Below are 26,349 nucleotides of genomic sequence, written 5' to 3'. Positions count from 1 at the left end.
TGACAGTCTAATCCTATGTTCACTAATCCATATATATTTGGAGAAAAATGTCACAAAAATGAGGAATTTTAAGTTATACCAATAAAAATTGCCAACATTTCTCTCTTCGAAAAACAATGAAACCTTCAAAATACCGCTGATATATATTTCAAGCAGATTTCAACTTAGAGGATGAAGACGCCAGATGAGAAAGTGTTTTGTGCCCCACAAACATCAAGAACATCCCCAGAATTCCAAGTGCCTTCAGGGTTGTGAATAGATCCAACTGCAAAAAAATTGTGAATTCATTATCAAGTTAAAAATGCTTGATAGATAGATTGATTGATTGAAAAAAGAAAAAACAGGCTGAACAAATTATTGCAAGTTAAAATGGTTATTGTATAAAATACCAAAACATGCGGCCAAAAATACATAAAAGAGGAAAATAATAGAGGCAAAACCTTGAACCAGAAGAATGCATAGAGTGATAGAACAGCTGCAATGCCCAAATGGAAGAAAATAGCAAATGTTGCAGGAATAGTTGACCTGGGGAAATTCTTCATGTTGGCACGCAGGTAGAAGAGCTGCGGAGATGTAAACGCAAGAATATTAGTCACAAAACAATGGAACACAAAAAATAGTAAGAACTAAAAAATGCAAATAGGAAGTGGAAATATAAAATTGGAAGTTACCCCAGCCAAGAAACCCAAAAATGGCAAGAGAACAAGACCCAAGAAAACAAGAGAAAGCTCTCTAGGAGGACGCTTCTCTGGAGCCCTAAAAATGTGAGTTATTTCAGCCTTGGGCCTGAATTTAGAGTATGGGTCAACAGACTGCGGAGGAGGGCGAGCTGCCTTTTCAGATGCATCTGGAAGATCTAATTCAATAATGCCCAGAGGTTGCAAGAATGAGTTCTCCTGAAATAGATAAGAAAAGGAACTTAGCTCGACCATGTAATGGCATATATAAGAACTATGGGTTGGAGGGAATATCAGTGGTGCAAAACTTTCACTTCACGCAACATTTACCATGACAGAGTCACCAACTGTAATTTGAATGTCATATTTTCCAGACAAATAGTAAAACTTCTCGACCAGTCCCAAAAAATCCTTCAAGAAAGAAAACAAAGATATGGACAAGTAAGCCATTTGTAAAAATGGTTAGAAATTTAATGTGCAAGCATTAATTCATGGTTCCTCAAAAGTCAATTTGAAGCTTCTGTGACTTATTTCACTCTAAATTGCATCTAAATTTTTTGAAGCCCACATGTAAATGGTGTCACATTACTAGAGAAGGTTAGGATGTACTTACTAAAACAATCTCGAACTTTTTCCCGGAGTTGCTCACCACGAAGATATGCTCAACTCCACTCTCATGTCTTAGTGAGAGGAATGCCTGCTTAAAACATGATAATCAAAACATAAAAAACTAAAAACAGTTTAAGGAACTATAGATTAGAACACCAACCTGGTGAGGCTTGAAAGCATGTCCAGAAGGAGACGTCAAAGTAAAAGACAACCGCAGTTTCTGGAGATGGTTTGCATATAAAGAAATAGAACTCCCTCCGGATAAATCAACCCTGAATCACAAAATATACAACAAACTAAGCTGCTCTTAACTGCTTGCATAATGAACATCCTGATTCGAGTAGTCATTTATTTGGGACCTCCCAAGGAGCAGGAATTCCGAAATTTGAATTATTATTATTAAAACTTCGAAAACTGTAAGCCAAGAACCATGATATAAAATAAATATAAGATTGACCAAATTCAAGAATTGTGATGAAGGAAAAGAAGATAACTGCCAAGAGAAGACCTGTGTGAGCGTTATGTACAATTGAAAAATAAGAAAACATGGTACAACATTGACCACCAGAAGAACAAAGTATGCAGAACAGAAGAGAGAGAACCACAAAACAAGAAGTATACAGCAGAAGAAATAATCAGCCAAATCAGAAAAAAGGATATAACAAAATGAATGGTTTCAAAGGATGTACTTTTTGTGCATTTCAACACTCCCAAGATCACTGTCAAGCACCGCAATCTCTTCATTCTCAACTTGAACTACTCCAGTTAAATGTATAGGAACTTTCGTTCGCCCACCAGTTACATATGTTTTCTTATATTCTGGATCATCAAGTACAATCTACTAATTGAAAACAAAGAAGATCAGCGAAAAGAGGATTACTTTAAAGAATAAAGAGAATATCAAGAGGATGAGCAACATGGTAAAAAAGTAAGTACCTCAAAAGAAAAAACATAGTTCCCGATATCGATATTTGCTGGCAATGTTTCCAACACATGCATTCCACTGTCAGGGTCAAACTTGAGCTTCTGCATCATGGGAATCCAAGTGCTTCAATTTTTCAGGTGCATCGGTCAATTGGAATTTGTAGTTTTTCAAATGTCGTCAAAACAATACTGTGACTGAATAAGCAATACTAAGTAAAAGGAGAACCTGATGAACGACAGAAGCATCTTTTGAACCTGAAACAAAAATTTGCCTGAGATAGACCATCAGTGGTGGAGCAACAGATCCCAAAACAGTGTTGACCCGCACCTACAAAACATGAAGTGTCAAAGTAACAGAATAGACTTGCATAGAACAAATTTCTGAGGTAGTCCAAAGGCAATTTAAGTCGAAGACTTTCAGCAAACATTTTATGAGTAATTATTCTGTTGAGTAATAGACTATGGTCATATGATTGGAAGGAACAAAATTTTGCTTTGAAGTTTTACACAAGTGCCAATTTTTACATAAGCATTACACAAGTGCCAATTTTACATATTTTTACATTCACAAATGAAGTAAAATAAACAACTCATAAGGAGAAATTTTATCAAACTGCAAAGAACCTCAAAAAATTATTAAAAAATAAATCAAAAGAGCAGAGGAGATATTAGAAATATACACCTTAAGCTGTTCTGCCCTTGTTACTGAAAGCACACTTGAGGGAAGTGATAAAATCAAAGGAATAGATCCCCTGAAGAAAAGTGATAAATTTATGATGGTCAATGGTTAACTTTTGTGTTGATATACAAGTGGCTTCCTAGCAAATCCAAACCAATTATATAATATGTGATGATATCCGAATACATCAATCAATAGAAAAGAACTGTGTAATATAAATCAGGATCTAACTTGAAATTTCCAAATCAAAACGAGAATAGCATGAATGCATGATATAGGGGCATTATATGGATACTGTTATGGACCCAAACACATTGGGCCCAGATACATTGGGCCCAGTGACTACTGGAGTAGCAAAACCAATAGCTGAAGGGATAAACAAAGCCAAGCCCAGGATTGTAAATGTTTACGTAAGAAGAGGGAAGGGAGAAGCACGTGTGGAAGAAGTATAAATAAAAGGGGGGAGGTAGGCTAGAGAATCATTCCGTTATATAGAGTGTTGAGTCACTAACTAATTGTTAGTGTGAGAGAAAGTGTCTGTAACCTCTTGTCAGTTAATTTCCCGGTGCAATACAAATTCTATTTTCTGTTCAAGTGATCGGGATTGTTACCTGAGTTCCTAACATTTGGTCCGACCTGCCGGATCCGAGAGAACGACGGGAAGCAATGGCCAGCACACGATCAGAAGCTAAGATGGAAAGCATGGAGAAGGCGTTGATGGGGGTGCAAGACAACATGTCGCAAGTGCAAGGAAGGCTGGATAAGATAGACCAGGCGGTGGAAGGCTTGCTAAGTTTGAAAGGAATAATGGAGCAAATGATCAAGTTACGAGCGGGAGCTACGGTACGGAGCAATGAAGGGGGAGGACAGTTAGGGGAGGGAAGCGCAGTGCACGGTATGGAGGAGAGGGTAGCGCACCAGGGGGAAGAAGCAACAGAGGAGGTGAGAATGGCACTGAAAAAAATTGAACTACCTATGTTTGAAGGGGAAGATCCGTTGGGATGGCTAGGAAAGATGGAGCAATATTTCGAAGTCCATGAATCTCCAACCGAATGCAGGCTCAAGTTAGCTTACATCTGTATGCAAGGTACTACGGTCCACTGGTTCCGATGGATGAAAGTAAGGATCCCAAACTTAAGTTGGGATAGGTTAGCGGAAGAATTGATCAAACGATACAGTGGTTTCGATGCCAATCCGTTTGAGCTCATAGCTTCGCTGAATCAAGAACAGCTATCGGTGGACGCTTATATAGAGCGTTTTGAAATGTTGATTGCGCAGCTGGGCGAGGTACAAGAGGACCAGGGGCTAGGTTATTTTATGAGTGGGTTGAGGGAGGAGATACGACGGAGAATGATTGTTCATGCGCCCAGAACGGTGGATCACGCGATGATGTTAGCGAGAGGCCTGGAGCGAGAATTGTATGGGACGGCGGTGGATCGGGGAAGAAGTAAAGTCGGGCTGGGCTTGGGGTATACACATAAGCCGGTATCTAACATGGGCTGGGCCACTCAGGCTCCTGCCCATGAAAGAGATCGGAGCAAGAGTTACCCACAACCCAATAACAATACGCGGACATGGAGTCCAGGAGAGCAAAGAACACGAAATCCAATTACACCGCAATCGTATAGCGGTGGGCCTCGGAATCATTCAGGCGGTGGTCGTGGAGGGATGTCGAGACCACCTGATCAAAAAATTCGGGACGACAGAGTAGTATCCCATCAAGAGTTTTTACACAGACGTGAGAAGGGACTGTGCTTTAAGTGTGGCGATCCCTATCACCCAATGCACCGATGCGCCAATAAAAGCTTGAGAGTGACGATTCTAGCAGAAGAGGAAGGGGAGGAGAGCGAATGGGAGCAAGTCGAGTTAGAGGAAAAAAATGAGGAGGCAAGACGGGAAGCAGAGGAGACAGGGGAAAATAACGTGGAATTCAACACCCTGGAATTACCACTGTACTCGGTCAACGGCATAAACCACCCACAAACCTTAAAAATGAGAGCGAAGGTAGCTGGGAAAGAAGTAGTGGCGATGGTGGACAGTGGTGCGAGCCACAATTTCGTTTCAAAAGAAGTAATAACCGAATTAGGACTCGAAGTTGACAGTAGCGTGTTCTTCGGGGTGTGTCTTGGAGATGGATGTCGGGTGTCATCACAAGGGGTGTGTCGAAGGTTGAAGGTGGATCTGGGGCAATGCCAAATACAGATTGAAGGGTATCTGTTTGAGTTAGGAGGTATTGATCTTATCTTGGGAGTCGATTGGCTTCGTACCTTGGGAGATGTTCTGCTGAATTGGAATAGGATGGAGATGCGATTCAGTTGGTGTGAGCAGACTGTTATCTTAAAAGGGGATCCCTCCCTTAGCAGATCACTGGTATCTTTTAAAAGCATAGCCAAAGTAAGTGAGGTGGAATTTTATGGGGCCGTATTATTAAAGTGGAAGGGAGGAGAGGAGTGGGGAGCAGAAGATGGGGGGGGGAGGAGAAGCAATGAACAACATGTTGGCAAAATATGAAAAAGTATTCCGGGAACCTTGCGGTTTACCTCCTAATCGGAGCCAAAATCATGTTATAAGTATAAAAGAGGGTTGTGGACCGATATCCGTAAGGCCTTATCGATATGCTCACAGGCAGAAAGATGAAATTGAAAAGATGGTGAGTGAAATGCTCATCTCGGGGGTTATACAAACCAGCAATAGCCCCTATTCAAGTCCAGTAATACTGGTTAAAAAAAAAGATGGGAGTTGGCGATTTTGTGTGGACTACCGGGCTTTAAACGATATTACAATTGCTGACAAGTACCCTATTCCTGTGGTGGAAGAATTGTTTGATGAGCTGCATGGAGCTACTCATTTCTCCAAGCTGGACCTCAAATCTGGGTACCACCAGATTCGAGTTCGAGCTGCCGATGTCCATAAAACAGCGTTTCGAACGCACGAGGGCCACTACGAGTTCCTGGTTATGCCCTTTGGGCTTAAAAATGCACCAGCAACCTTTCAAGCTACCATGAATGAGGTATTCCGCCCTTATTTGCGTAAATTTGTATTAGTTTTCTTTGATGATGTTTTAATTTACAGTAAGAGTTGGAAGGATCATGTTAAACATGTAGAAGTGGTGCTGACATTATTACAGCAACACAAATTCGTCTTGAATCAAAAAAAATGTCAGTTTGGGCTAGAACAGGTTGAGTACTTGGGACATATCATCACTGCACAAGGCGTAGCAATGGACAGAAACAAAATTGAAAGTGTGGTGCATTGGCCACAACCACAGAACACGAAGGGAGTAAGGGCATTTCTGGGGTTGACGGGATATTACCGAAAGTTTATTAAAGACTATGGTAAGATCGCGAGACCCCTCACTGAGCAACTGAAAAAGAATCAATTTGGGTGGGAGGAGAAAGCCCAAGGAGCTTTCGAAAGACTTAAGCAAGCTATGGTTACTGCTCCTGTGCTGAGAATGCCAGACTTTTCTAAAGAATTTGTGATAGAATGCGACGCTTCTGGAATGGGCATTGGGGCAGTGTTGAACCAAGAGGGTCAACCAATTGCTTTTTACAGTAAGGCGTTGGCAGATAGGGCACTATCTAAATCAACATATGAGAGGGAATTAATGGCATTAGTTCTAGCAGTCCAACATTGGCGACACTATCTACTGGGACGCAAGTTTGTCGTGATAACCGATCATAAGCCCTTGAAAAATCTGTTGCAACAACGAATAACTACACCGGACCAGCAATATTGGTTGGCTAAGTTGATGGGGTATGAGTTCGAAATAAAACACCGAGCAGGGGCAGAAAATGGGGCAGCTGATGCACTGTCCAGAAGGGAGAGCACGGGAGAAATGAAGGCTTTCACAAAAACAGAATGGGTGGGGGTGGAAGCACTCCAAGAGGCAGTAAGAAATGACCCCGAGCTTAAAAACATCATTGAAAAGGTGAGGAGGGACCCAGAAGGCAGCAAGCATTATTCTCTCATTAATGGAAGCTTGCTCTTTAAAGGCAGAATAGTCGTGCCTTCGAAATCATCATGGGTCTCCACATTGCTGATTGAATTTCATGATACCCCTTTCGGGGGACACTCCGGAGCTTTACGAATGTATAAGAGAATTGCAAGCAATTTCTTTTGGCCAAAGATGAAGAAGGATATCTACAAATTTGTGTCAGAATGTGGAGTCTGTCAAAGACAAAAATATGAAGCAATGACACCTGCAGGGTTGCTGCAACCATTACCGATTCCAGAAGCTATATGGGAAGAGTTGGCAATGGATTTCATTACAGGGCTGCCAAAATCACATGGGCATGAAGTGATATTAGTGGTGATTGACCGATTATCCAAGTATGGACACTTCTTACTACTGAAAAGGCCATACACGGCCAAGTTAGTAGCAGAAACTTTCACAAAGAATGTGGTCAAATTACATGGCATCCCTAAGACGATTGTCAGCGACAGAGATGCGGTGTTTATGAGCTTATTCTGGTCGGAGCTATTTCGGTTACAAGGGACCCAACTCAAGATGAGCACGGCCTATCACCCGGAGACAGATGGACAAAGTGAAGCCTTGAATAAATGTGTGGAAACATATCTGCGATGTTTCTGCTCCGAACAACCCAAGAGTTGGTCACAATGGCTACATTGGGCTGAATATTGGTACAACACCTCTTACCAAACGGCTGCTGGAATGACCCCTTTTGAGGTGGTGTATGGAAGAAAACCCCTTACTGTAACTAAATTTCTACCAGGAGAAACAAAGGTGTCTGCTGTATCACAGGCTTTGGTGGACAGGGATGAGCTCTTAAGGCAGCTCAAATATAATTTGGAACGAGCCCAACAGAGAATGACCAAATTTGCCAACAAGAAACGTAGAGAAGTTCAATTCCAAGAAGGCGATGTGGTGTATTTGAAGCTACGACCACACCGCCAAAATTCGGTATCTACAAGGGTGTTTCAGAAACTGGCAGCAAGATACTATGGTCCGTATCAAGTGTTGAAGAGGGTGGGACAAGTGGCTTATCGCTTAAAGTTACCCGAAGGGTCTAAGATACATCCTGTTTTTCATGTGTCATGCTTAAAAAAGGCTGTGGGTAAAGGTCCAAATGATGTTAAATTGCCCAGTGAAGTGGACGCGGACTTATTTATATCCTTCGAACCTCAAGGGATTTTGAATGAAAGAAATAAGCGAGTACAAGGGAAGATAGCCCAACAATTGCTGGTCCAGTGGAAGGGAAGACCGATAGAGGAAGCTACATGGGAAGACAAGGAAAGCTTTTCAACACAGTTCCCTGATTTTCGCCTTGAGGACAAGGCGAATTTTGATGAGGCAAGGCATGTTATGGACCCAAACACATTGGGCCCAGATACATTGGGCCCAGTGACTACTGGAGTAGCAAAACCAATAGCTGAAGGGATAAACAAAGCCAAGCCCAGGATTGTAAATGTTTACGTAAGAAGAGGGAAGGGAGAAGCACGTGTGGAAGAAGTATAAATAAAAGGGGGGAGGTAGGCTAGAGAATCATTCCGTTATATAGAGTGTTGAGTCACTAACTAATTGTTAGTGTGAGAGAAAGTGTCTGTAACCTCTTGTCAGTTAATTTCCCGGTGCAATACAAATTCTATTTTCTGTTCAAGTGATCGGGATTGTTACCTGAGTTCCTAACAGATACATATAAGAATTAATACAGCACAATAGTCACTACAAAGAAGCTGAAAATTACTTGCCTAATTTTTTCCAAACAAGCCAAGGCATCAATTTGGTGATACAATTCTTTCGCACTGCCAGGAACACCAATGCCAAGGAAAAATTTTGCCAAACCCAAAATTTTCTCCCCTGGAAGCTGCAATCATCACACCACTGATTTTATATGGTTACCACCTTATTAATAAAATAAAGAATAGCGGATAAAAAACATGAAATTAATAAAGCAGTATCATAGCTCCTGAACAGCACACATTTAAACTTTCAGAGGTGGCTCCAGCAAGAGCTGAGGCCCCATGGACCACAGAAGAGGAGGCTGAAAGAGGGCCCTGATCTCCATGTGAGCCAAGAAGCTTGTCATCAAAGTAACAAGCCCCATCATCTAAAAAGAGTAAATTTACTCAGAAGTCAGTGACAAAAATAGCATGATTGAATCACTGGCTAAGCATTCAGAAATAACCTGAGAAAAATGGCCACGTTGCTCATTATTTGTTGGTTTCTAAAAACAAATCGGGTAAAAAAAATAGTTTTTTCAGTCAAGAACCTACCATTCTTATCCATATTAAAGTCAATCATATGTAACCAAACACAAATTATAATTATCATCCGTATCTTATTAATTTACAAAAAACTGTTCAAATCATTTGCTGGTCTCGATAACATCCGATGAACAACGCAGTTCAGAACATAACATCTCAGAATGTCAAGAAACCTTAATACTCCTAATTCAAAAAACAACAAAAATAAAGGAGCATTAACAGATTGAAGCTTGAAAGAAAGATGCAGTGAGAGAAACCATTTTTATATCATACTTGATACACTCTTGATCTCAGCCTCTCAGTCTTGCGATATGCATCATGGGATGATGATCAAACATCAAGTAATTACTAATGCCATTAAGTTTTACTGTTCAAAAATGCATGTACATCGATCTCACATTACTACGATGAAGCTTAGATTAAGAACTACTCTCATACAAGCATAGGTAACAAAGAAAACATCGTGTTATTTGGTCCACAGAGAGAGAGAATCTAAATGCATTTCAGCCATGAATGAGAATCAAACTCAAAATTTTTATGTAGCACAATTTGCCTATTGTCACACAATCTCATCATCTCATGGCCCATGTAGAGAAGAAGACAGCTATCCCAAGTCAAATTTCAGCCAATGTCGTAAGACAGTGGTTTCTTCTTTGTCATCACAGTTGGTTTGAAAGAATCTCACAAACTCGTCATCTATGCATGCCAAAGATTAGTTCAAATGCTAACGCTAAACATGATAAAATTTAAGGATATTTACCAGTAAAATTACAAGTGAATGTAGGTAAAGAAACAGTAATTAATCACAACAGCAACACATACCGTATCTTTCGATGCTATCAAAAAGCTTCACTATATCATTTTTCAAATTAGCAACCTGGAAACAAAGCAGGCATAGATCAGGATGCCAGAAACAACTAAATGTACTCCCCTTCAAAAGTTTTTGGATAGAGGAACCTATAAGGAACAATGAATGAGAAGAGACTCACGATAAAGTGTATAGTATTAAGTCACGATGGTTGGCTTAGCCCAAATACATGGTGCTTTAGGCAATGAAATAGTCCACGGACACAGTTTCAGATATAATTGCATAAAATATAAAATTAAAAGTATGAGCCAGAAGCATTTGAGTGAACATGAATAATAGATCACCCAAATATTAATCAGTGACAGGAAAAAATCCAATGGGTGGAAAAGAAAAGGCCTGATGAATTAAGAACCTTTGATATTAATTCATATTGATTACATAGGTAACTTTAATATTGCTTAAATTTTTTGAACAATATGTGCAGTACCCAAAAGCCAGTACACGGAGACTGCATGCATAATTTAATGAGTTTAATTTAAATGATTATTAAATGGATTGAATGGCGCATTCAGCATTTTTAATTTAGTTTAAATATTTATATGTTTATTTTCCCTTGATTTAATTGTATTTCTCGAGTTTAAGATTTTCAGACGAATATTCGATATTTGACCCGAGATAGGAGATCAGAGACGATTAAGGTGCAAAAATTAAATGTTGTATTTTTATTTTAAGCCAAGAAATTATTTATTTTAAATGATTTATGAATTTTTGCATTTTAAAGTCAAATTTAAATTATTAGATGAATTAAAATATTTTTAAGCATGATATTAGCAAATTTCCATAAATAGGATATTTTATTCTTTGGCATGATGTTTAATATTTTATTAAATTATTTTAAGACTTAATAAATTATTTAGTTAGTATTTAATTAATTGGCAAAGTTTTTAAAAAAAAAATTAAAAAAATAAAACAGACGCACACACACTCGCGAGATGGGTCTGGTCTTGGTCGTTTATGGGCTAGTCGGATAGGAAAGTCGCTTGAGACAAAAGAGACAGCACGCGAGCTTCGGGTGTCACAGCCGGTTGCTCCACGACGTCCACGTGCGACCTGATTTGGTAAGGACCATATCCGTGGCTTGGTTAGGGTATAAAGTCATGGTCTAGGATTTGGTTAAGGGCTGGTTCGAGCCGTGGTAAGTTTGGAGCCATATAAAACCCGAAGGTGTCAAAAAGGGGCCGAATAGAACCCAGAGTTGCTTGTCTTGTTTCGGGATGGTTTGGGGCTGTTCTAGAGGTGATTCTAAAGGTTGCTGATCAAGGTTGAGTCGAGTCCCGAGTCGTGGAGGCAAGTCGCAAATCGTTTTATTTATTTCGGAAGTCATGCGGGTAAGATGTAAGTTTATGAGATGTTTTGAATTGTAAATTAAAAGTAGTGGCAGCGGGTCTGGGGGTCGATCCAAACGAGGTCCACGACGTTAGTAAATAAATATAACGTGCAAAAATATTATTTTTTGGGTACGTAAGTTGTCTTGTTGCCAAATTATGCATCTACGGATATGGAAACCGGAGAACGTGTCCGGGTACCTTTCCAACTTACCTTATTATTATCTTATTATTGGTAGTGTATATCCAGTCCAATGGCTGTGGTGATCCTTGCTGGCTAAGCATTGTGGTGTTAGTTTGATCACACGAATTATGTTATGGTATCACAGTTCAATGAGCAAAACTCTACGCAAAATGTTTAAGTTTATGTTATGTCAAGTGAAACATGTTCTATGAAAATATTTATGCAGAAAAGTCACGTCATATTCATTTATGCCTATGTAATTTACGTATCAAATATGTTTAAATTGCATGAATTTTTATTATTTAACATTCGTTATTCACGGTTTATGCATGCTGAGTCTTTAGTCTCACTAGACTTGATTGAGGCAGATTACGTTGTTGAGGAGACTGGAGGTGATGACCAGTGAGCAGGCTAGGACCATAGGCAGTGCACGCCCCGATTGCCTTGCAGTTTATGAGCTTTATGCATGTTAAAACTGATTTATACTTTATTTATTTTATTGCATTCTGGTTGGGAAACAAATTATTTCTTTGTGTGTTTTTAATATTTTATGGATATCGACGTGGATCATTTTTATGACTCAAAATATTCAGAATTTGAGTTATTTATATTTTTTAAAGTTTCGAATTTTAGATTTATTTGTTTGGAATTTTCGAAAATGATGTGTAGGTTTTTATTGAAATTTCTTTGGGTGTTTTTAAATATTTTATGGATGTCGACGTGGATAATTTTTATGCCTAAAAATATTCAGAGTTTGAATTATATATATTTTTTTAAAGTTTTGAATTTTAGATTTATTTGTTTGAAATTTTCGACAATGATGTGTAGGTTTTTATTGAATTTAAAATTTAAGAGTTATGAATTTAATTAGATAGAAAAATTTAATTTTCCGTATATTTTAAGTAGTAAGCGAGGGTCGTTACAATATGTTTTAAGACAAATGAGACAGACAAACATAAGGCTCACCAGAGAACGATCAATCTCAGAAGATGCTAAAGAAATAACTCCAGCCAGGGTTTCAAGTGCTATCCCTAAATAAGGAAACGGGATAGAAAGACAATGAGAAGATGGTAAAACAACAGAAAGTAGAGACGATTCAAAGCTGTAAACCCAAAACGATGAACAAGGTGGTAACAAAATTATGATTAGCAAACAGAGGAAATTTACGATCAATGATGGTCATAAAAAGAAAACCCCAATATTATGTTATAGTGCCAGTAAAGACCGAAATTCTGTTATGTAAGTAATTACCAGCAGCCTCAGTGCTAGATTCAGGATTGTTGGAACTATATCTCCATCTTCCATCACTCTGGCTGAGATCCTGCCAAGAATCCAATATCGTTTAGGCCTTGAGACAATATAACATATAGACACTTCTGTAAGGGAAACCATATCAAACTGAATGGTGAACTACAAATCCACTATTCACCTTCAAAGAACGGAAAATTTTATCAGCATCTCTAAGATGAACATCGCTGTTGAAAGTTTGATCCTGCATATCAATAGCAAACATGCAAAGATTGTTAGAGTAGATGCCCTGCAAGCCAACGGTTGGCTAGGGAATTTATTGACTCAAGTGAAATAAACAATCTTTATTTTAATATAATTTAACCTTTTATGGTCTTGTTATACTTTATCTGTATACCCATGCAAACAGCATAAATAAAGTCCTTGATTATGCTTTAATACAAATGAATCGTAATTCGATGTTGAAACTCATTTGTAAACACTGCATATTCTAAATTCGTTCCTAGTCGATTCAGCCGCCTAAAACAGGGATAAAGGCCGCTTGAGCTCGAGACTAGCATCTGTGATGTTGTGTACTGCGTTTCTTGGTAAGGGCATAGTGATGTCCAAACATGCAGATGGGTAGTCATATGATGATTATACCGAACAACCCTCCCTCGGAGTTTCCAAGTGGTTATCATTCATCGAGAGGATAAGTCCGTGATTATGATTGTACACCATTAGTCCTTACGACCCGGGACAACACTGAGGCTCTATATGCTAGGGCTGTGCTTTGACTCGTTTACCGGCTCCAGGAGAGTCATCAGGTGGCGAGGTTGGGTACAGTTGCGACACATATAGGAGCCAGTGCATTGTAGTCGGGGATTCACCGCTCACCTACGGGTGTGGATATCCTGTGTGATCTGATGAAATAATAGTGCACGGAATCTCTGGCCAGAGTATGAGATGTACGTTAGAGAAGGAGTTCTCAAATAGTACACGCGATGCCACTATTATAGTTATCACATAGTTATCGAATTAATATGCAACCCTCGATGAACCAATGGTTGCAGATTCGATCGGGATATATGATATTAAGGGACCGTACTGTACGCTAATCATAATCGACTGGTTCTTGCAGGCACTATCAGTGATACCTAGGGGATCATGGGGCGATGCTACTAGACGCTCTTACCATGATCCGATGGGTGCAATCAGAAATGAGTTCTGACATTCTTGATCACGGTGTTGATGAAAAGAATGGGGCTAACTAGGGTAAGCCCGAATAAAGGATTATGTCCTGAATCACAAAGAGTTGTGAACCCACGGCTAGCTGTATCCCTGAACCATTGAGGGTCACACAAGTACTGGATTGTTTGTTCCCGTTGAGATAATAAATTCAAAAGTTGAATTTATATTATATAGTAAATTCAAGGAGTTGAATTTATGATAATTAAATTTTGAGGGAATAAATTCAAGGAGTTGAATTTATAAAATTTGAGAATTTAATTTATTAAACTCAAATGTTGGGTTTATTAAATATTAAATTTTGGAGGTGATGAAAATTCAAGGAGTTGAATTTATAATTTAAATAATAAATTCAAATGTTGAATTTATAAATATATTTAATTTATTAAGCTCAAATGTTGAGTTAATTAATTAATAAATTAAATATGGTGGGCAATATGTTTAATGGACTTGTAGGGGTACAAGTCCAACATAATAAATAATTAAAGTTTTGATGAGCTTTGATTAAATTAATTAAACTAGTTGGACTAGCCCAATTAATTAAATCAAGCCCATTAATGTTAATTATGTAATTAAGATATTATTTAATTATAAATAATACATGGAAAAGCCTAAACCTAGCCCACCACTATGAAAACTTACGTGAGCCTCCAAAAGAAAGGTTTTTTCTCGGCCACTTGGTTTTGAGAAAGAAAAATTGTGCCGTCTCTAAATTAATTTCTCTCCTACGCAAAAATCTTCCATATTTTCTAGTGCAAATTGGAAGAGGAACACACTATTCAGTCGTGGACCTAATTAGAGCGAAAGAAAGGAGTCTCTTGAAGAAAGTTCGTAGGGATTCATCAAGAGCCAGATCTGTTATACCGGATCGGTTGGTGTCCAGTGATTAATTCACCAAAGATATAACTTTTCTAAACATCCTATGTTTATTTATGATAAAATCATACGAGCGTCCAAATATATTTTGATTGTCAAAATAAAATAAAATTTTAAAACTTCCGCTGCGTTTGAGCATGTAGAAAACCGAGATCCAACAGTGGTATCAGAGCCAGGTTTTCTAAATCGTATGGTTTTGATATATTGAATAATTTATTTCTAACCACACAAGAAAATTTTTCAGAAAATTTAGCACCACGAAAATTTATTTTTCCAGATTTTCGAAAAAAAAAAAAAATTAATCTGCCCGGAACTGTTCCGGGCAGTCCGTGCGCGCAGGGCCGCGCACGGCAGCGCGCAGCGTGCGCGCAGGCGTGGGACGCCTGCGCGCACAGCGCTAGCGCAGGCGCCGGATGCCTGCACGCTCCGCGCTAGCGCAGGCGTCGCGTGGCGTCGGCGCGCCTGTGCGCGTTCTGCGCGCACAGGGCCGCTGCCGCTGCCCGAAACGTTCGGGCAGCGGGCGGGCAGTGGGCGGGCGGCTGCCCGGGAGCGTCTCGGGAAGCGCGCTGAATAATGGGCTTGAATTGTTTGGGCCTGGGGTGCGATTTTCTGATTTTTCAAATTTTTGGGTAAAATTGATATTTTTGAAAATTGGTTCAATTTTTATTTTGGAAAATTGTTTTTTAGAAAATTAATAATTTTCTTGTGAAATAAATAATTAGAATATGATTTTAATTATTTATGGTAAAATTGAGTTTTTTACAAGAAATCAATTATGATTGATTTAATTGGAAATTAAATAAAGGGGTTTATTTAATTTATTAAATTCTTTAATAATTGTGGTGGTTTGTGATAAATTATTAGATATATGATTTATCAATTAATTAAATTGTTTAATTAAATTGATGTTAATATTTGATATTAAATGCATGAAGGATGATCGAGAGCCTTGACCAATGTGTTAGGTGTATGTTAGGATATTTTACTGTTTTTTTATTCATTTTTATAATATTTGATATTATTAAAGTGGGCCTGGTTTATGGCCCGTTCCCACCCCCATGAGATATATCCCTTATGTGCCATGGCTATTCAAATGTAATAATTAGAAATAGTGGGAGATCAAGACTGGAAGATGGTGGGCCCGATGATCAAGACGAAGACATGTAAAATATTGGAAGCTTTTGTAATAAGTTGCATTTGCATCCCTGCATTCACCTAGGTTTGGACCTGGATCCATGTATGGCTCACATGGATCTAATAGTGTTGGCGATCGATCATCCTTATTTATTGTTGAATGTCATATTATGATATATGCGATATATAGTAGTATGCATGTATGTATATTATTAGATAATATAGTTGCATGAATCCGGCAAACATACAAACTCGTGGCACGCGATTTTTAAATTAAAATGATGAGACAATTTTAAAATTAAAATCTCTCATTTTGAATATGATTCAAAATTTATATCAAACCGAAAAAGTAAAAATTAAAAGAGTTTAATTTTTTCTTGCCTTCCATCAACCGTGGTTGCATGTTGATCGCTACCCGTGGACAGTGTCTGGCTCATATTATTGGGGAGGCCTGTACGCCGGAAAGCTGTGACTTCCACCGGACATATGATGTGAATTGAGTGGAACTCTCATGACTTCGGCTCATATTATTGGGGGAACTCATGGCGACCGTCTACTACAATTCAATATTGATGGGTCGGTTTTGACACGCGAAAATAAACGGCGTCATATTATTGGGTCCTTATTAAACGTGAGGCAAAACACGCGGAGGTTGCATAGGGATGCAATTGGATTCTATCTTTTAGAAATTATAATTGGCTGATATTATTCGGGATTATTATTGGCTAATTGGACTCTTCGTGCCCACTAAGGAAATACGATTTCCCTTTTTCATCAGAGGGTGGTGGAAATGTCAAAATAGTGGGAAGGAGATTTATAAAATAAAATCCATATTTTATAGCTTAAAATTATTTTAAAATAATCAGCAACAATTATTCTGTTTCCATATCAGTACATTTTCGATTTCGTCACGTAAGACATTTCTATTATTAACAAGCTAACCGAATCTAATTTTCAAGACTGGTTGGGAAAATCGTTCTGAATTCGGAGAAAATGGCATACGCACTAATGTCAGTCCTGCTGAACTGACAAAGCATGCAAGATGGTAGAACCATAGTATACAAGCTAAAGTGTAACATGCTCGCTTCTTTGTCAAATGAACTGTAGAGACAGTTTGAGGAAGTGTTGAATGCTGCTGACATTCGAATGCACGTGCAAGAGTTGCATGGCGCATGAAACTATGCACACCACTTTCAAGGAGCTCATGACTACACGCATGCAAGACAGGGCTTTGGCCCATGAGCATGGTGTACGTATGACTGGGCTTATTAAGAATGTGATGGGCCTGGAATATGTGATTCCTAACGAGTTACTAGGTAAATGAATTTGTTGTCTTTCTCTTCCTCATTTGACGGGGTTATGGTGAACTTCAATTGAATAAGATAGATGATAGTCTTGAAGAGCTAGTCAATACGGTTATAACTTATGAGATCACCATAAAACAGGGAATTGTTGTTTTTCTAATGGGCCTCTCGTCAGACGAAAAATAGCCCACAAGGTAAGGGAAAGAAATGTTCCACCCCTCACAAGAAAAACAATCCCAATAAGAGGCAAACTCTGAAAGATACTTAAAAGGACTACAAAGCCCGATAAATTAGAACATATTTATTTCACTGCAAGAAGTTCGGACATAAGAAATTTATGTGCCAGAAATGTTCTGGAAATGATAAGTGAATGTCCAAGAAAACATGATTTCAACAAAAACCAAAAGAAAGTTAGATGATCCAAATCCCACACAAATATGGCACGCTAGACTAGGTCATATTTCCCAAAGAAGGATGCACAAGCTAGTGGGAGAAAGCATGTTTGACTTGTCAGACATAAATTCTCTACCTGCTTGTATGTCCTGTCTAAAAGGAAAATTGACCAATACTCCATTCAATGGAAACGTGGAACGTGCGCATGGTCTATTGGATTTGATCCACACAGACAATTTTGGCCCGCTAAGTGTTAGCACAAAATATGGGCAATCCTACTTCATTACCTTTACTGATGATCATTCGAGGTATGGGTATGTTTATGAAACTCAAATCTGAAGCATTTGAAAAGTTCAAAGAATTCAGATCTGAAGTAGAAAACCAGCTAGAAAGAAGTATTAAGGCATTTCGATCTGATCGAAGTGGAGAATACTTGAGTGCTGAATTTTTGGGTTATCTAAAAGAGAATGTGATTCTCACAGTGCACTCCACCAGCAACACCACAATTGAATGGTGTTTCTGAACGTCATAAGCAAACCTTGTTTGACATAGTTCGATCAATGATGAGATTCGCTGAATTGCCTACATCGTTTTAGGGCTTTGCGCTTGAAACTGCGGCAATGTTGTTGAATAATGCCTATACTAGATCAGTGGATAAAACACCATATGAGATATGGATGGGAAAAACTCCCAAATATTCTTACGAGAGAATATGAGGATGTCCTGCTTACGTGAAGCAGACAGTGGGAGACAAATTGGATAGTAGATCCACTTTGTGCTACTTTGTAGGATATCCAAAGAATTCTATTGGATATTATTTCTATCATCCCAGTGAAGCAAAAGTGTTTGTTTCAAGAAATGTCACCTTTTTGGAAAGGGAATTTCTATTAGATAGAAAAGGCAAGATGATAGAACTTGAAGAAATTCAAGATACTCCCTCAGAAGTTGAACCCATTTCCCAAGAACCAGTAGTTGAAGTACAAGCTCCTAGAAGGTCTGATAGGGTTATTAGACCGCCTGCAAGATATACGCTTCTTCATGAACAAAGTCACGATGAGCATTGTGTTGGATGTGATCCAATGAATTTCAAAGAAGCAATATCTGATACTGATTCAACCAAATGGCTTGAAGTCATGCAGTCAGAAATGGACTCTATGTATTCAAACCAAGTCTGGACATTGGTGGATCAACCTGAGGGAATCGTTCCCATAGGGTGCAAATGGATCTACAAAAGAAAGCTTGGAACGAATGGGAAGGTAGTGACCTTCAAAGCAAGGCTGGTTGAAAAAGATTATACTCAAAGGCAAGGAGTTGACTATGAGAAAACTTTTTCACTAGTTGCTATGTTTAAGTTCATTAGAATACTACTAGCCATACCAGCATAGTATGACTATGAGATATGGCAAATGGATGTAAAGACTGCATTCCTCAATGGAGACATCAAAGAAGAAATTTATATGTCTCAACCTGAGGGATACACATCAGTAGGAAGTGAGCATAAGGTATGCAAACTTCAGAGATCAATATATGGTCTCAAGCATGAATCAAGGAGTTGGAACCTCGGATTTGATAGCACTATCAAAGAGTTTGGTTTTGCTAAGAATCCAGAGGAACCATGTGTGTACAAGAAAGTTAGTGGGAGTGTAGTGACATTCCTAGTATTTTATGTTGATGATATCCTGCTCATTAGGAATGATGTAGGATTACTGCAATCAACTAAAGTATGGTTAGCAAGTAAATTCTCCATGAAAGACATGGGTGAACCATCCTATGTATTGAGAATACAAATCTATAGAGATAGATCAAAAGGATGTTGGAGCTCACCCAAGCGATTTATATCGATATCATTCTAAATAGATTCTCTATGGAAGAGTCCAAGAGAGGATACTTACCAATGTGTCATGGTACTACTCTATCTAAAGCTATGTGTCCCAAAACTGATGAAGAGATAGAGATGATGACACGTATTCTATATGCGTCAGCTATTGGTAGTATCATGCATGGTATGATATCGACACGTCCTGATGTTGCTTACGCTTTGAGTGTTACAAGCAGATATCAGGCGAACCCTTGTCCAATAAATTGGAAGGCTGTGAAAGATATTCTTAAGTACTTGAGAAGGACTGAGAACTTGTTCATGGTCTAAAGGGGTGGAGAATTAAAATTGGAAGGCTACACTGATTCTAGCTTCCAATGTGACGTAGATGATTCGAAATCGACCTCTGGTTTTGTATTCATGCTATATGGTGCGGCTGTCTCTTGGAAAGGTTCCAAGCAAGACATCGTTGCGGGATCCACCACTGAAGCTGAATACATTGTTGCATCTGATGCAGCCAAAAAGGTAGTTTGGATGAGGAATTTTGTCCAAGAGTTGGGCGTTATTCCTAATAGAGTTGATTCAGTCCCATCGTACTGTGACAACACTGGTGCCATTGCGCAAGCAAAGGAACCAAGGTCTCATCAGCGATCCAAATATGTACTGAGGAAGTTCCACATCATACGGGAGATAGTGGGAAGAGGAGACATATCAGTTGAAAGAGTCCCCTCTGCAGATAATGTTGTTGATCCACTTACATAGCCCTTGCCAGGACCATTGTTTGAAAAGCATCGCGAAGCAATGGGATTAAGGGTAGTTGGCTCTAGGGCAAGTGGGAGATTGTTAGAGTAGATGTCCTGCAAGCCAACGGTTGGCTAGGGAATTTATTGACTCAAGTGAAATAAACAATCTTTATTTTAATATAATTTAACCTTTTATGGTCTTGTTATACTTTATCTGTATACCCATGCAAACAGCATAGATAAAGTCCTTGATTATGCTTTAATACAAATGAATCGTAATTCGATGTTGAAACTAATTTGTAAACACTGCATATTCTAAATTCGTTCCTAGTCGATTCAGCCGCCTAAAACAGGGATAAAGGCCGCTTGAACTCGAGACTAGCATATGTGATGTTGTGTACTGCGTTTCTTGGTAAGGGCATAGTGATGTCCAAACATGCAGATGGGTAGTCATATGATGATTATACCGAACAACCCTCTCTCGGACTTTCCAAGTGGTTATCATTCATCGAGAGGATAAGTCCGTGATTATGATTGTACACCATTAGTCCTTACGACCCGGGACAACACTGAGGCTCTATATGCTAGGGCTGTGCTTTGACTCGTTTACCGGCTCCAGGAGAGTCATCAGGTGGCGAGGTTGGGTACAGTTGCGACACATATAGGAGCCAGTGCATTGTAGTCGGGGATTCACCGCTCACCTACGGGTGTGGATATCCTGTGCAGTGTTCTAAATGGCGGTCGAGGCGGCCGCCTAGGCGGTAGGCGGCCTTCGACCGCACCGCCTATGCATGAGGCGGGTGTCAAGGCGGGTAGAGGGGTGTCAAGGCGGGTAGAGGGGTGTCGAGGCGGGTCGAGGCGGCGAGTAGGCAAGTCGAGGCGGTCGAGGCGACGAACAGGCGGTCGAGGCGGGCGAGGCGGCGAGCAGGCGGGCGAGGCAGTAGTCAACAATTTTAAAGACCTAGTCAACAATTTTTAAAACTTAGTCAACAATTTTAAAAACAAGTCAAAGTCAACTAATTTTAAATATTAAAACCATAACACACCTCTCTTTCTTTATTTTATTTTATGTTTTCACTTCAACTCTCAACTCTCAACACCACATCACTTGTTCTAATGATGGATAATTGATTGAAACTTTGAAAATTTAAACTTAGTTTTTTGGTAAAAGAAATTATATTACTTCGTTGGCATAATAACATTAATATCATGATGAATCTTTATTAATTACACATTATCTAGATACTATATTTTGTGTTTAAACATTATTTAATTGCACATTTTACATAAAAATGATTATATTGCATGATTATCTATAAAAAATTACTTAAAAAAATTGAACCGCCTAGGCACCGCCTAGGCGGCCGAGGCGGTAGGCGGTCACCGACCGCCCCGCCACCGCCTCCCGCCATTTACAACCTTGATCCTGTGTGATCTGATGAAATAATAGTGCACGGAATCTCTGGCCAGAGTATGAGATGTAAGTTAGAGAAGGAGTTCTCAAATAGTAAACGCGATGCCACTATTATAGTTATCACATAGTTATCGAATTAATATGCAACCCTCGATGAACCAATGGTTGCAGATTCGATCGGGATATATGAGATGAAGGGACCGTACTGTACGCTAATCATAATCGACTGGTTCTTGCAGGCACTATCAGTGATACCTAGGGGATCATGGGGCGATGCTACTAGACGCTCTTACCATGATCCGATGGGTGCTATCAGAAATGAGTTCTGACATTCTTGATCAAGGTGTTGATGAAAAGAATTGGGCTAACTAGGGTAAGCCCGAATAAAGGATTATGTCCTGAATCACAAAGAGTTGTGAACCCACGGCTAGCTGTATCCCTGAACCATTGAGGGTCACACAAGTACTGGATTGTTTGTTCCCGTTGAGATAATAAATTCAAAAGTTGAATTTATATTATATAGTAAATTCAAGGAGTTGAATTTATGATAATTAAATTTTGAGGGAATAAATTCAAGGAGTTGAATTTATAAAATTTGAGAATTTAATTTATTAAACTCAAATGTTGGGTTTATTAAATATTAAATTTTGGAGGTGATGAAAATTCAAGGAGTTGAATTTATAATTTAAATAATAAATTCAAATGTTGAATTTAAAATATATTTAATTTATTAAGCTCAAATGTTGAGTTAATTAATTAATAAATTAAATATGGTGGGCAATATGTTTAATGGACTTGTAGGGGTACAAGTCCAACATAATAAATAATTAAAGTTTTGATGAGCTTTGATTAAATTAATTAAACTAGTTGGACTAGCCCAATTAATTAAATCAAGCCCATTAATGTTAATTATGTAATTAAGATATTATTTAATTATAAATAATACATGGAAAAGCCTAAACCTAGCCCACCACTATGAAAACTTACGTGAGCCTCCAAAAGAAAGGTTTTTTCTCGGCCACTTGGTTTTGAGAAAGAAAAATAGTGCCGTCTCTCAATTAATTTCTCTCCTACGCAAAAATCTTCCATATTTTCTAGTGCAAATTGGAAGACGAACACACTATTCAGTCGTGGACCTAATTAGAGCGAAAGAAAGGAGTCTCTTGAAGAAAGTTCGTAGGGATTCATCAAGAGCCAGATCTGTTATACCGGATCGGTTGATGTCCAGTGATTAATTCACCAAAGGTATAACTTTTCTAAACATCCTATGTTTATTTATGATAAAATCATACGAGCGTCCAAATATATTTTGATTGTCAAAATAAAATAAAATTTTAAAACTTCCGCTGCGTTTGGGCGTGTAGAAAACCGAGATCCAACAAAGATGAACCTCAGCGCAGATCAGGGATACAAAGAATCTTAAACACTGGTAGAAAAGATTGACGGAGAACCAAATTAATCTCTATCATACCCCTGAGAAGCACAGCAGATTAGTTAAAATAAATTGACAACATGTGGAGAAATTATAATAATAGATTTATGGTACAAGTATGTTTCTGGTTTTCTTTCTCCTTAATGAATCAACAATTATCATTAAAGTGGTAATATGATTGTAATACAGAAGGCTTAAATTATTCAGACTTCATAAACGATATTCATTACCTTTACAAGCAGTAAACTTCCTATGGAGTAGTAGAAATCAATAAGTGATCTGGCACCATTTAAATTATCCTTAAATCTATATGAAATTTCCTGCAAAAATAGTAAAAGACACGTGTTAGACATTAGATGAGTACCACATCTCAACAAAAACAAAATGATAGGACAAGATTTACAATACCGCAAACGTCTCGTCATTGAGCTCACATTTCAATATGCCATTAACTCTTAAGGCATTGAACAGATCCTCTGAAGCTGAAGAAGTTGAACGAAGGGTTTCAGCTACAGATGCACAAGCAGAAGCCCTTACATCAGCCTTCTTATCAATTCCAAGAACCTCAAATGTTCTTAATGCCTCATACATCACTTTCAGGCTAACAAATGTGTAAGTGAGATTAGCATCTATCAAACAGCAGTTCATGACTAGCCTTACAAAAGAATCTTAAAAGCTATGAAAAATTCTCTCAAGAAAAATGATAAAGAAGGGAGAAAACACTACAAACAATTAAATAGCATTAAAGGATACTAGATACCAAGCATAATTTCAGAAAGTTGATTTTTTTTTCAACTTGATGGGTGACATTTTTCTGCGCTACCCCCACGTAAAACCCTATATCAGTTTATCGGAAACCAAAATAAACATTCACAAACCCCATTATTTGTTCAGATCAAGAAAAAATAATCCCGCAAAAGCTCAAGAAAACGATTGAAATTGCAAAAGCTCATAAAAAAATACAATACGCCCTATAAAAATTAAAAAATCAAAAAAGATATGTTTTTTAAACTACCTTCCAAAAGATCCGTCGGATGGGTACAACAGCTCCAGTGCAGCAGATCGATGGGAATCGGACACCGAGTTGAACACTGCCGATTCACACATGGAAATCAATAACAACAATGCTAAAACCAGAAACCCTAAATTTCCTGCCATTTTTAAGGCCGAGTTTTGTTAATTGCGGAGAGAATTTTCGAGCCTCTGCTCAGTGACTGAAATCCAAGGAGGTTTATGGTCAATGGAACTATGGAAGGAGATTTATCCGAATTTCCAAATATGACCCAGGCAATAGACCAACCCGGCCCAATTACAATTGGGCTCTAGATATTCGCAGCCCCTACTGGGCTGGCCCATGATAATAATTACTAGAAATATATTTCTAACGTATTAATCGTTTCAAATTTTTCGTTATACTAAAATTTGGCTAAAAAATTACTTGAGATACTCTTGCCACCAATATTCTTTCTAATCAAAAGCTAAGTTTGTTATATTTTTTGAATTTCCTAAAACACACTCTATCATTAGACAAAAATTTGTGTGAGACGGTATCACGGATCGTATTTGTGAGACGGATTTCTTATTTGGGTCATCCATGAAAAAGTATTACTTTTTATGCTAAGAGTACTACTTTTTATTGTGAATATAGGTAGGATTGACCCGTCTCACAGATTAAGATCCGTGAGACGGTGTCACATGAAACTCACTCCTATCATTATTAAGTATTCTCTTCCCAAGCACAACACTCACACTTATCCTCTCAATATTAGGGGTGATCAAATTTTGTTATCAACCGCCTGAATTGAATTATACAGTTGTTTCTTCATTTTTCAAAAAACTACGATTAAAAATAATAATCATAAATACTACGTTATATTTTGTCAAGAATCGCTCCGAACCGTCACGTCTAAACCGATTGATATAGTATTTGATGTAAACAACATACTCATAGAGAATTGTTCACTTTCTCACAACTCTCATTGAAAATTCTCAATCCTACAAAAGAAATCTGATCATCTTCTTAAAAATTCTTCAAATTATTTTTAAGCGAGAGAAATCATGAAAAACGAAGCAACACCTAGCGTCAAAGAAATAATTTTGGAATGTTTAATGATATATATATATATATATATCATATATATTTATATATATTGAATCATGTAAGCTTTTGTTTATTAAGTTTATTACTTGAATAGTAATTATAGTGATGTTTTAAAATCAGATTTGAATATTTGATTTTCATTTTTGCTCATTCACCAAATAACCTAAATCGTTCAAAAGTGTAAATCTAATTTCTATATGTACACCAACTATTTTTTAAAAGTCTAATCGACCACATATGGCATTTCGGTTTAATTTTTTAAAGAAAAACTCAAAGTCATACCTCATACTTAAAATAAATGAACTAAACTAAATTGATACTGACTCAAGCTAAAATTATTAAGTTACAATAACAAATAAACTAAACAAACAAGACTAGCGTTGAAAAAGAATCACTTGTGCTGATCAACTTCCTCGACATCAGAAGAGTCAGATAAAACTTTTATAGATAAATGAAGCTGACCAACTCAGTTGTTCTGCTATGCATCTTACAACTGCACGCCTGGAATCAAGATGTCAACATTTAATATGTGAGAAGAAAAGATTAGTTGTTTTTTTGATTTGACGACACTCTCTTAAGACAATAAAAGTTATCTCTGAGTGGTCTGCAAAGACGAAATAAAGATATATTGGTTATCATTTTCACCTATTTTTCAAAGAACTTTAATTAACTATTGCTATATTTGGAAACACGATAAGGACATGTGGTGTTTTCTTCTAGATTGCCGGCTACCAGTACATCTATGGGTATGGTATATATTTTTATGAAACGTTTCTAACTCGTTGTTTCTTTAAAATATACTAGAATTTCTTTTATAGCTCTCGGCCGAACCTATATATATATATATATATATGTATATATATATATATATATACATATATATATATATGCTTTTGCACCATTAAAATAACTCACCATCTATTTTACCCAAAACTAAGTAAACTAGCATTTTTCAAAAATAGCATAAACATCATAACTCCTCTCAAAAACCACTCTGACTCCAAAAGTAATAACAATATTTAAAGTACAATAAAATGAATAACTGTGCGGAAAAACTAGCAAAGTCCTCGGGTTAGTGCACCATCCGTCCAGCCAGTTTAGTCATCCAACTATCTTGTCTCAACAGTAAAATCCTCACTCACATCATTCACACATAGTAAGTCTATT

The 26,349-nt window shown here is 37.9% G+C and overlaps 1 protein-coding gene across 1 annotated transcript; it reads right to left on the bottom strand.

The window, feature by feature from the left end:
* On the bottom strand, positions 1-24,332 carry LOC140841332 (dolichyl-diphosphooligosaccharide--protein glycosyltransferase subunit 2-like). The gene is made up of 19 exons (XM_073208655.1): positions 24,097-24,332; positions 23,490-23,682; positions 23,312-23,401; positions 12,924-12,986; positions 12,746-12,815; positions 12,461-12,525; positions 9,940-9,994; positions 8,833-8,960; positions 8,602-8,717; positions 2,893-2,962; positions 2,437-2,538; positions 2,223-2,312; positions 1,976-2,124; positions 1,447-1,558; positions 1,291-1,374; positions 1,008-1,088; positions 672-896; positions 441-563; positions 1-265 (listed from the first exon to the last, which is right to left on the bottom strand). Exons 1-19 carry the CDS (start codon positions 24,237-24,239, stop codon positions 149-151), a joined length of 2,076 nt encoding a protein of 691 aa, XP_073064756.1. The 5' UTR covers positions 24,240-24,332; the 3' UTR covers positions 1-148.
* Between the last annotated feature and the right edge of the window lie 2,017 nt (positions 24,333-26,349).

Source organism: Primulina eburnea, chromosome 9 (assembly GCF_022965805.1).
Source record: "Primulina eburnea isolate SZY01 chromosome 9, ASM2296580v1, whole genome shotgun sequence".
Lineage (NCBI taxonomy): Eukaryota > Viridiplantae > Streptophyta > Magnoliopsida > Lamiales > Gesneriaceae > Primulina > Primulina eburnea.
This window is presented reverse-complemented; position numbering and strand designations above follow the sequence as displayed.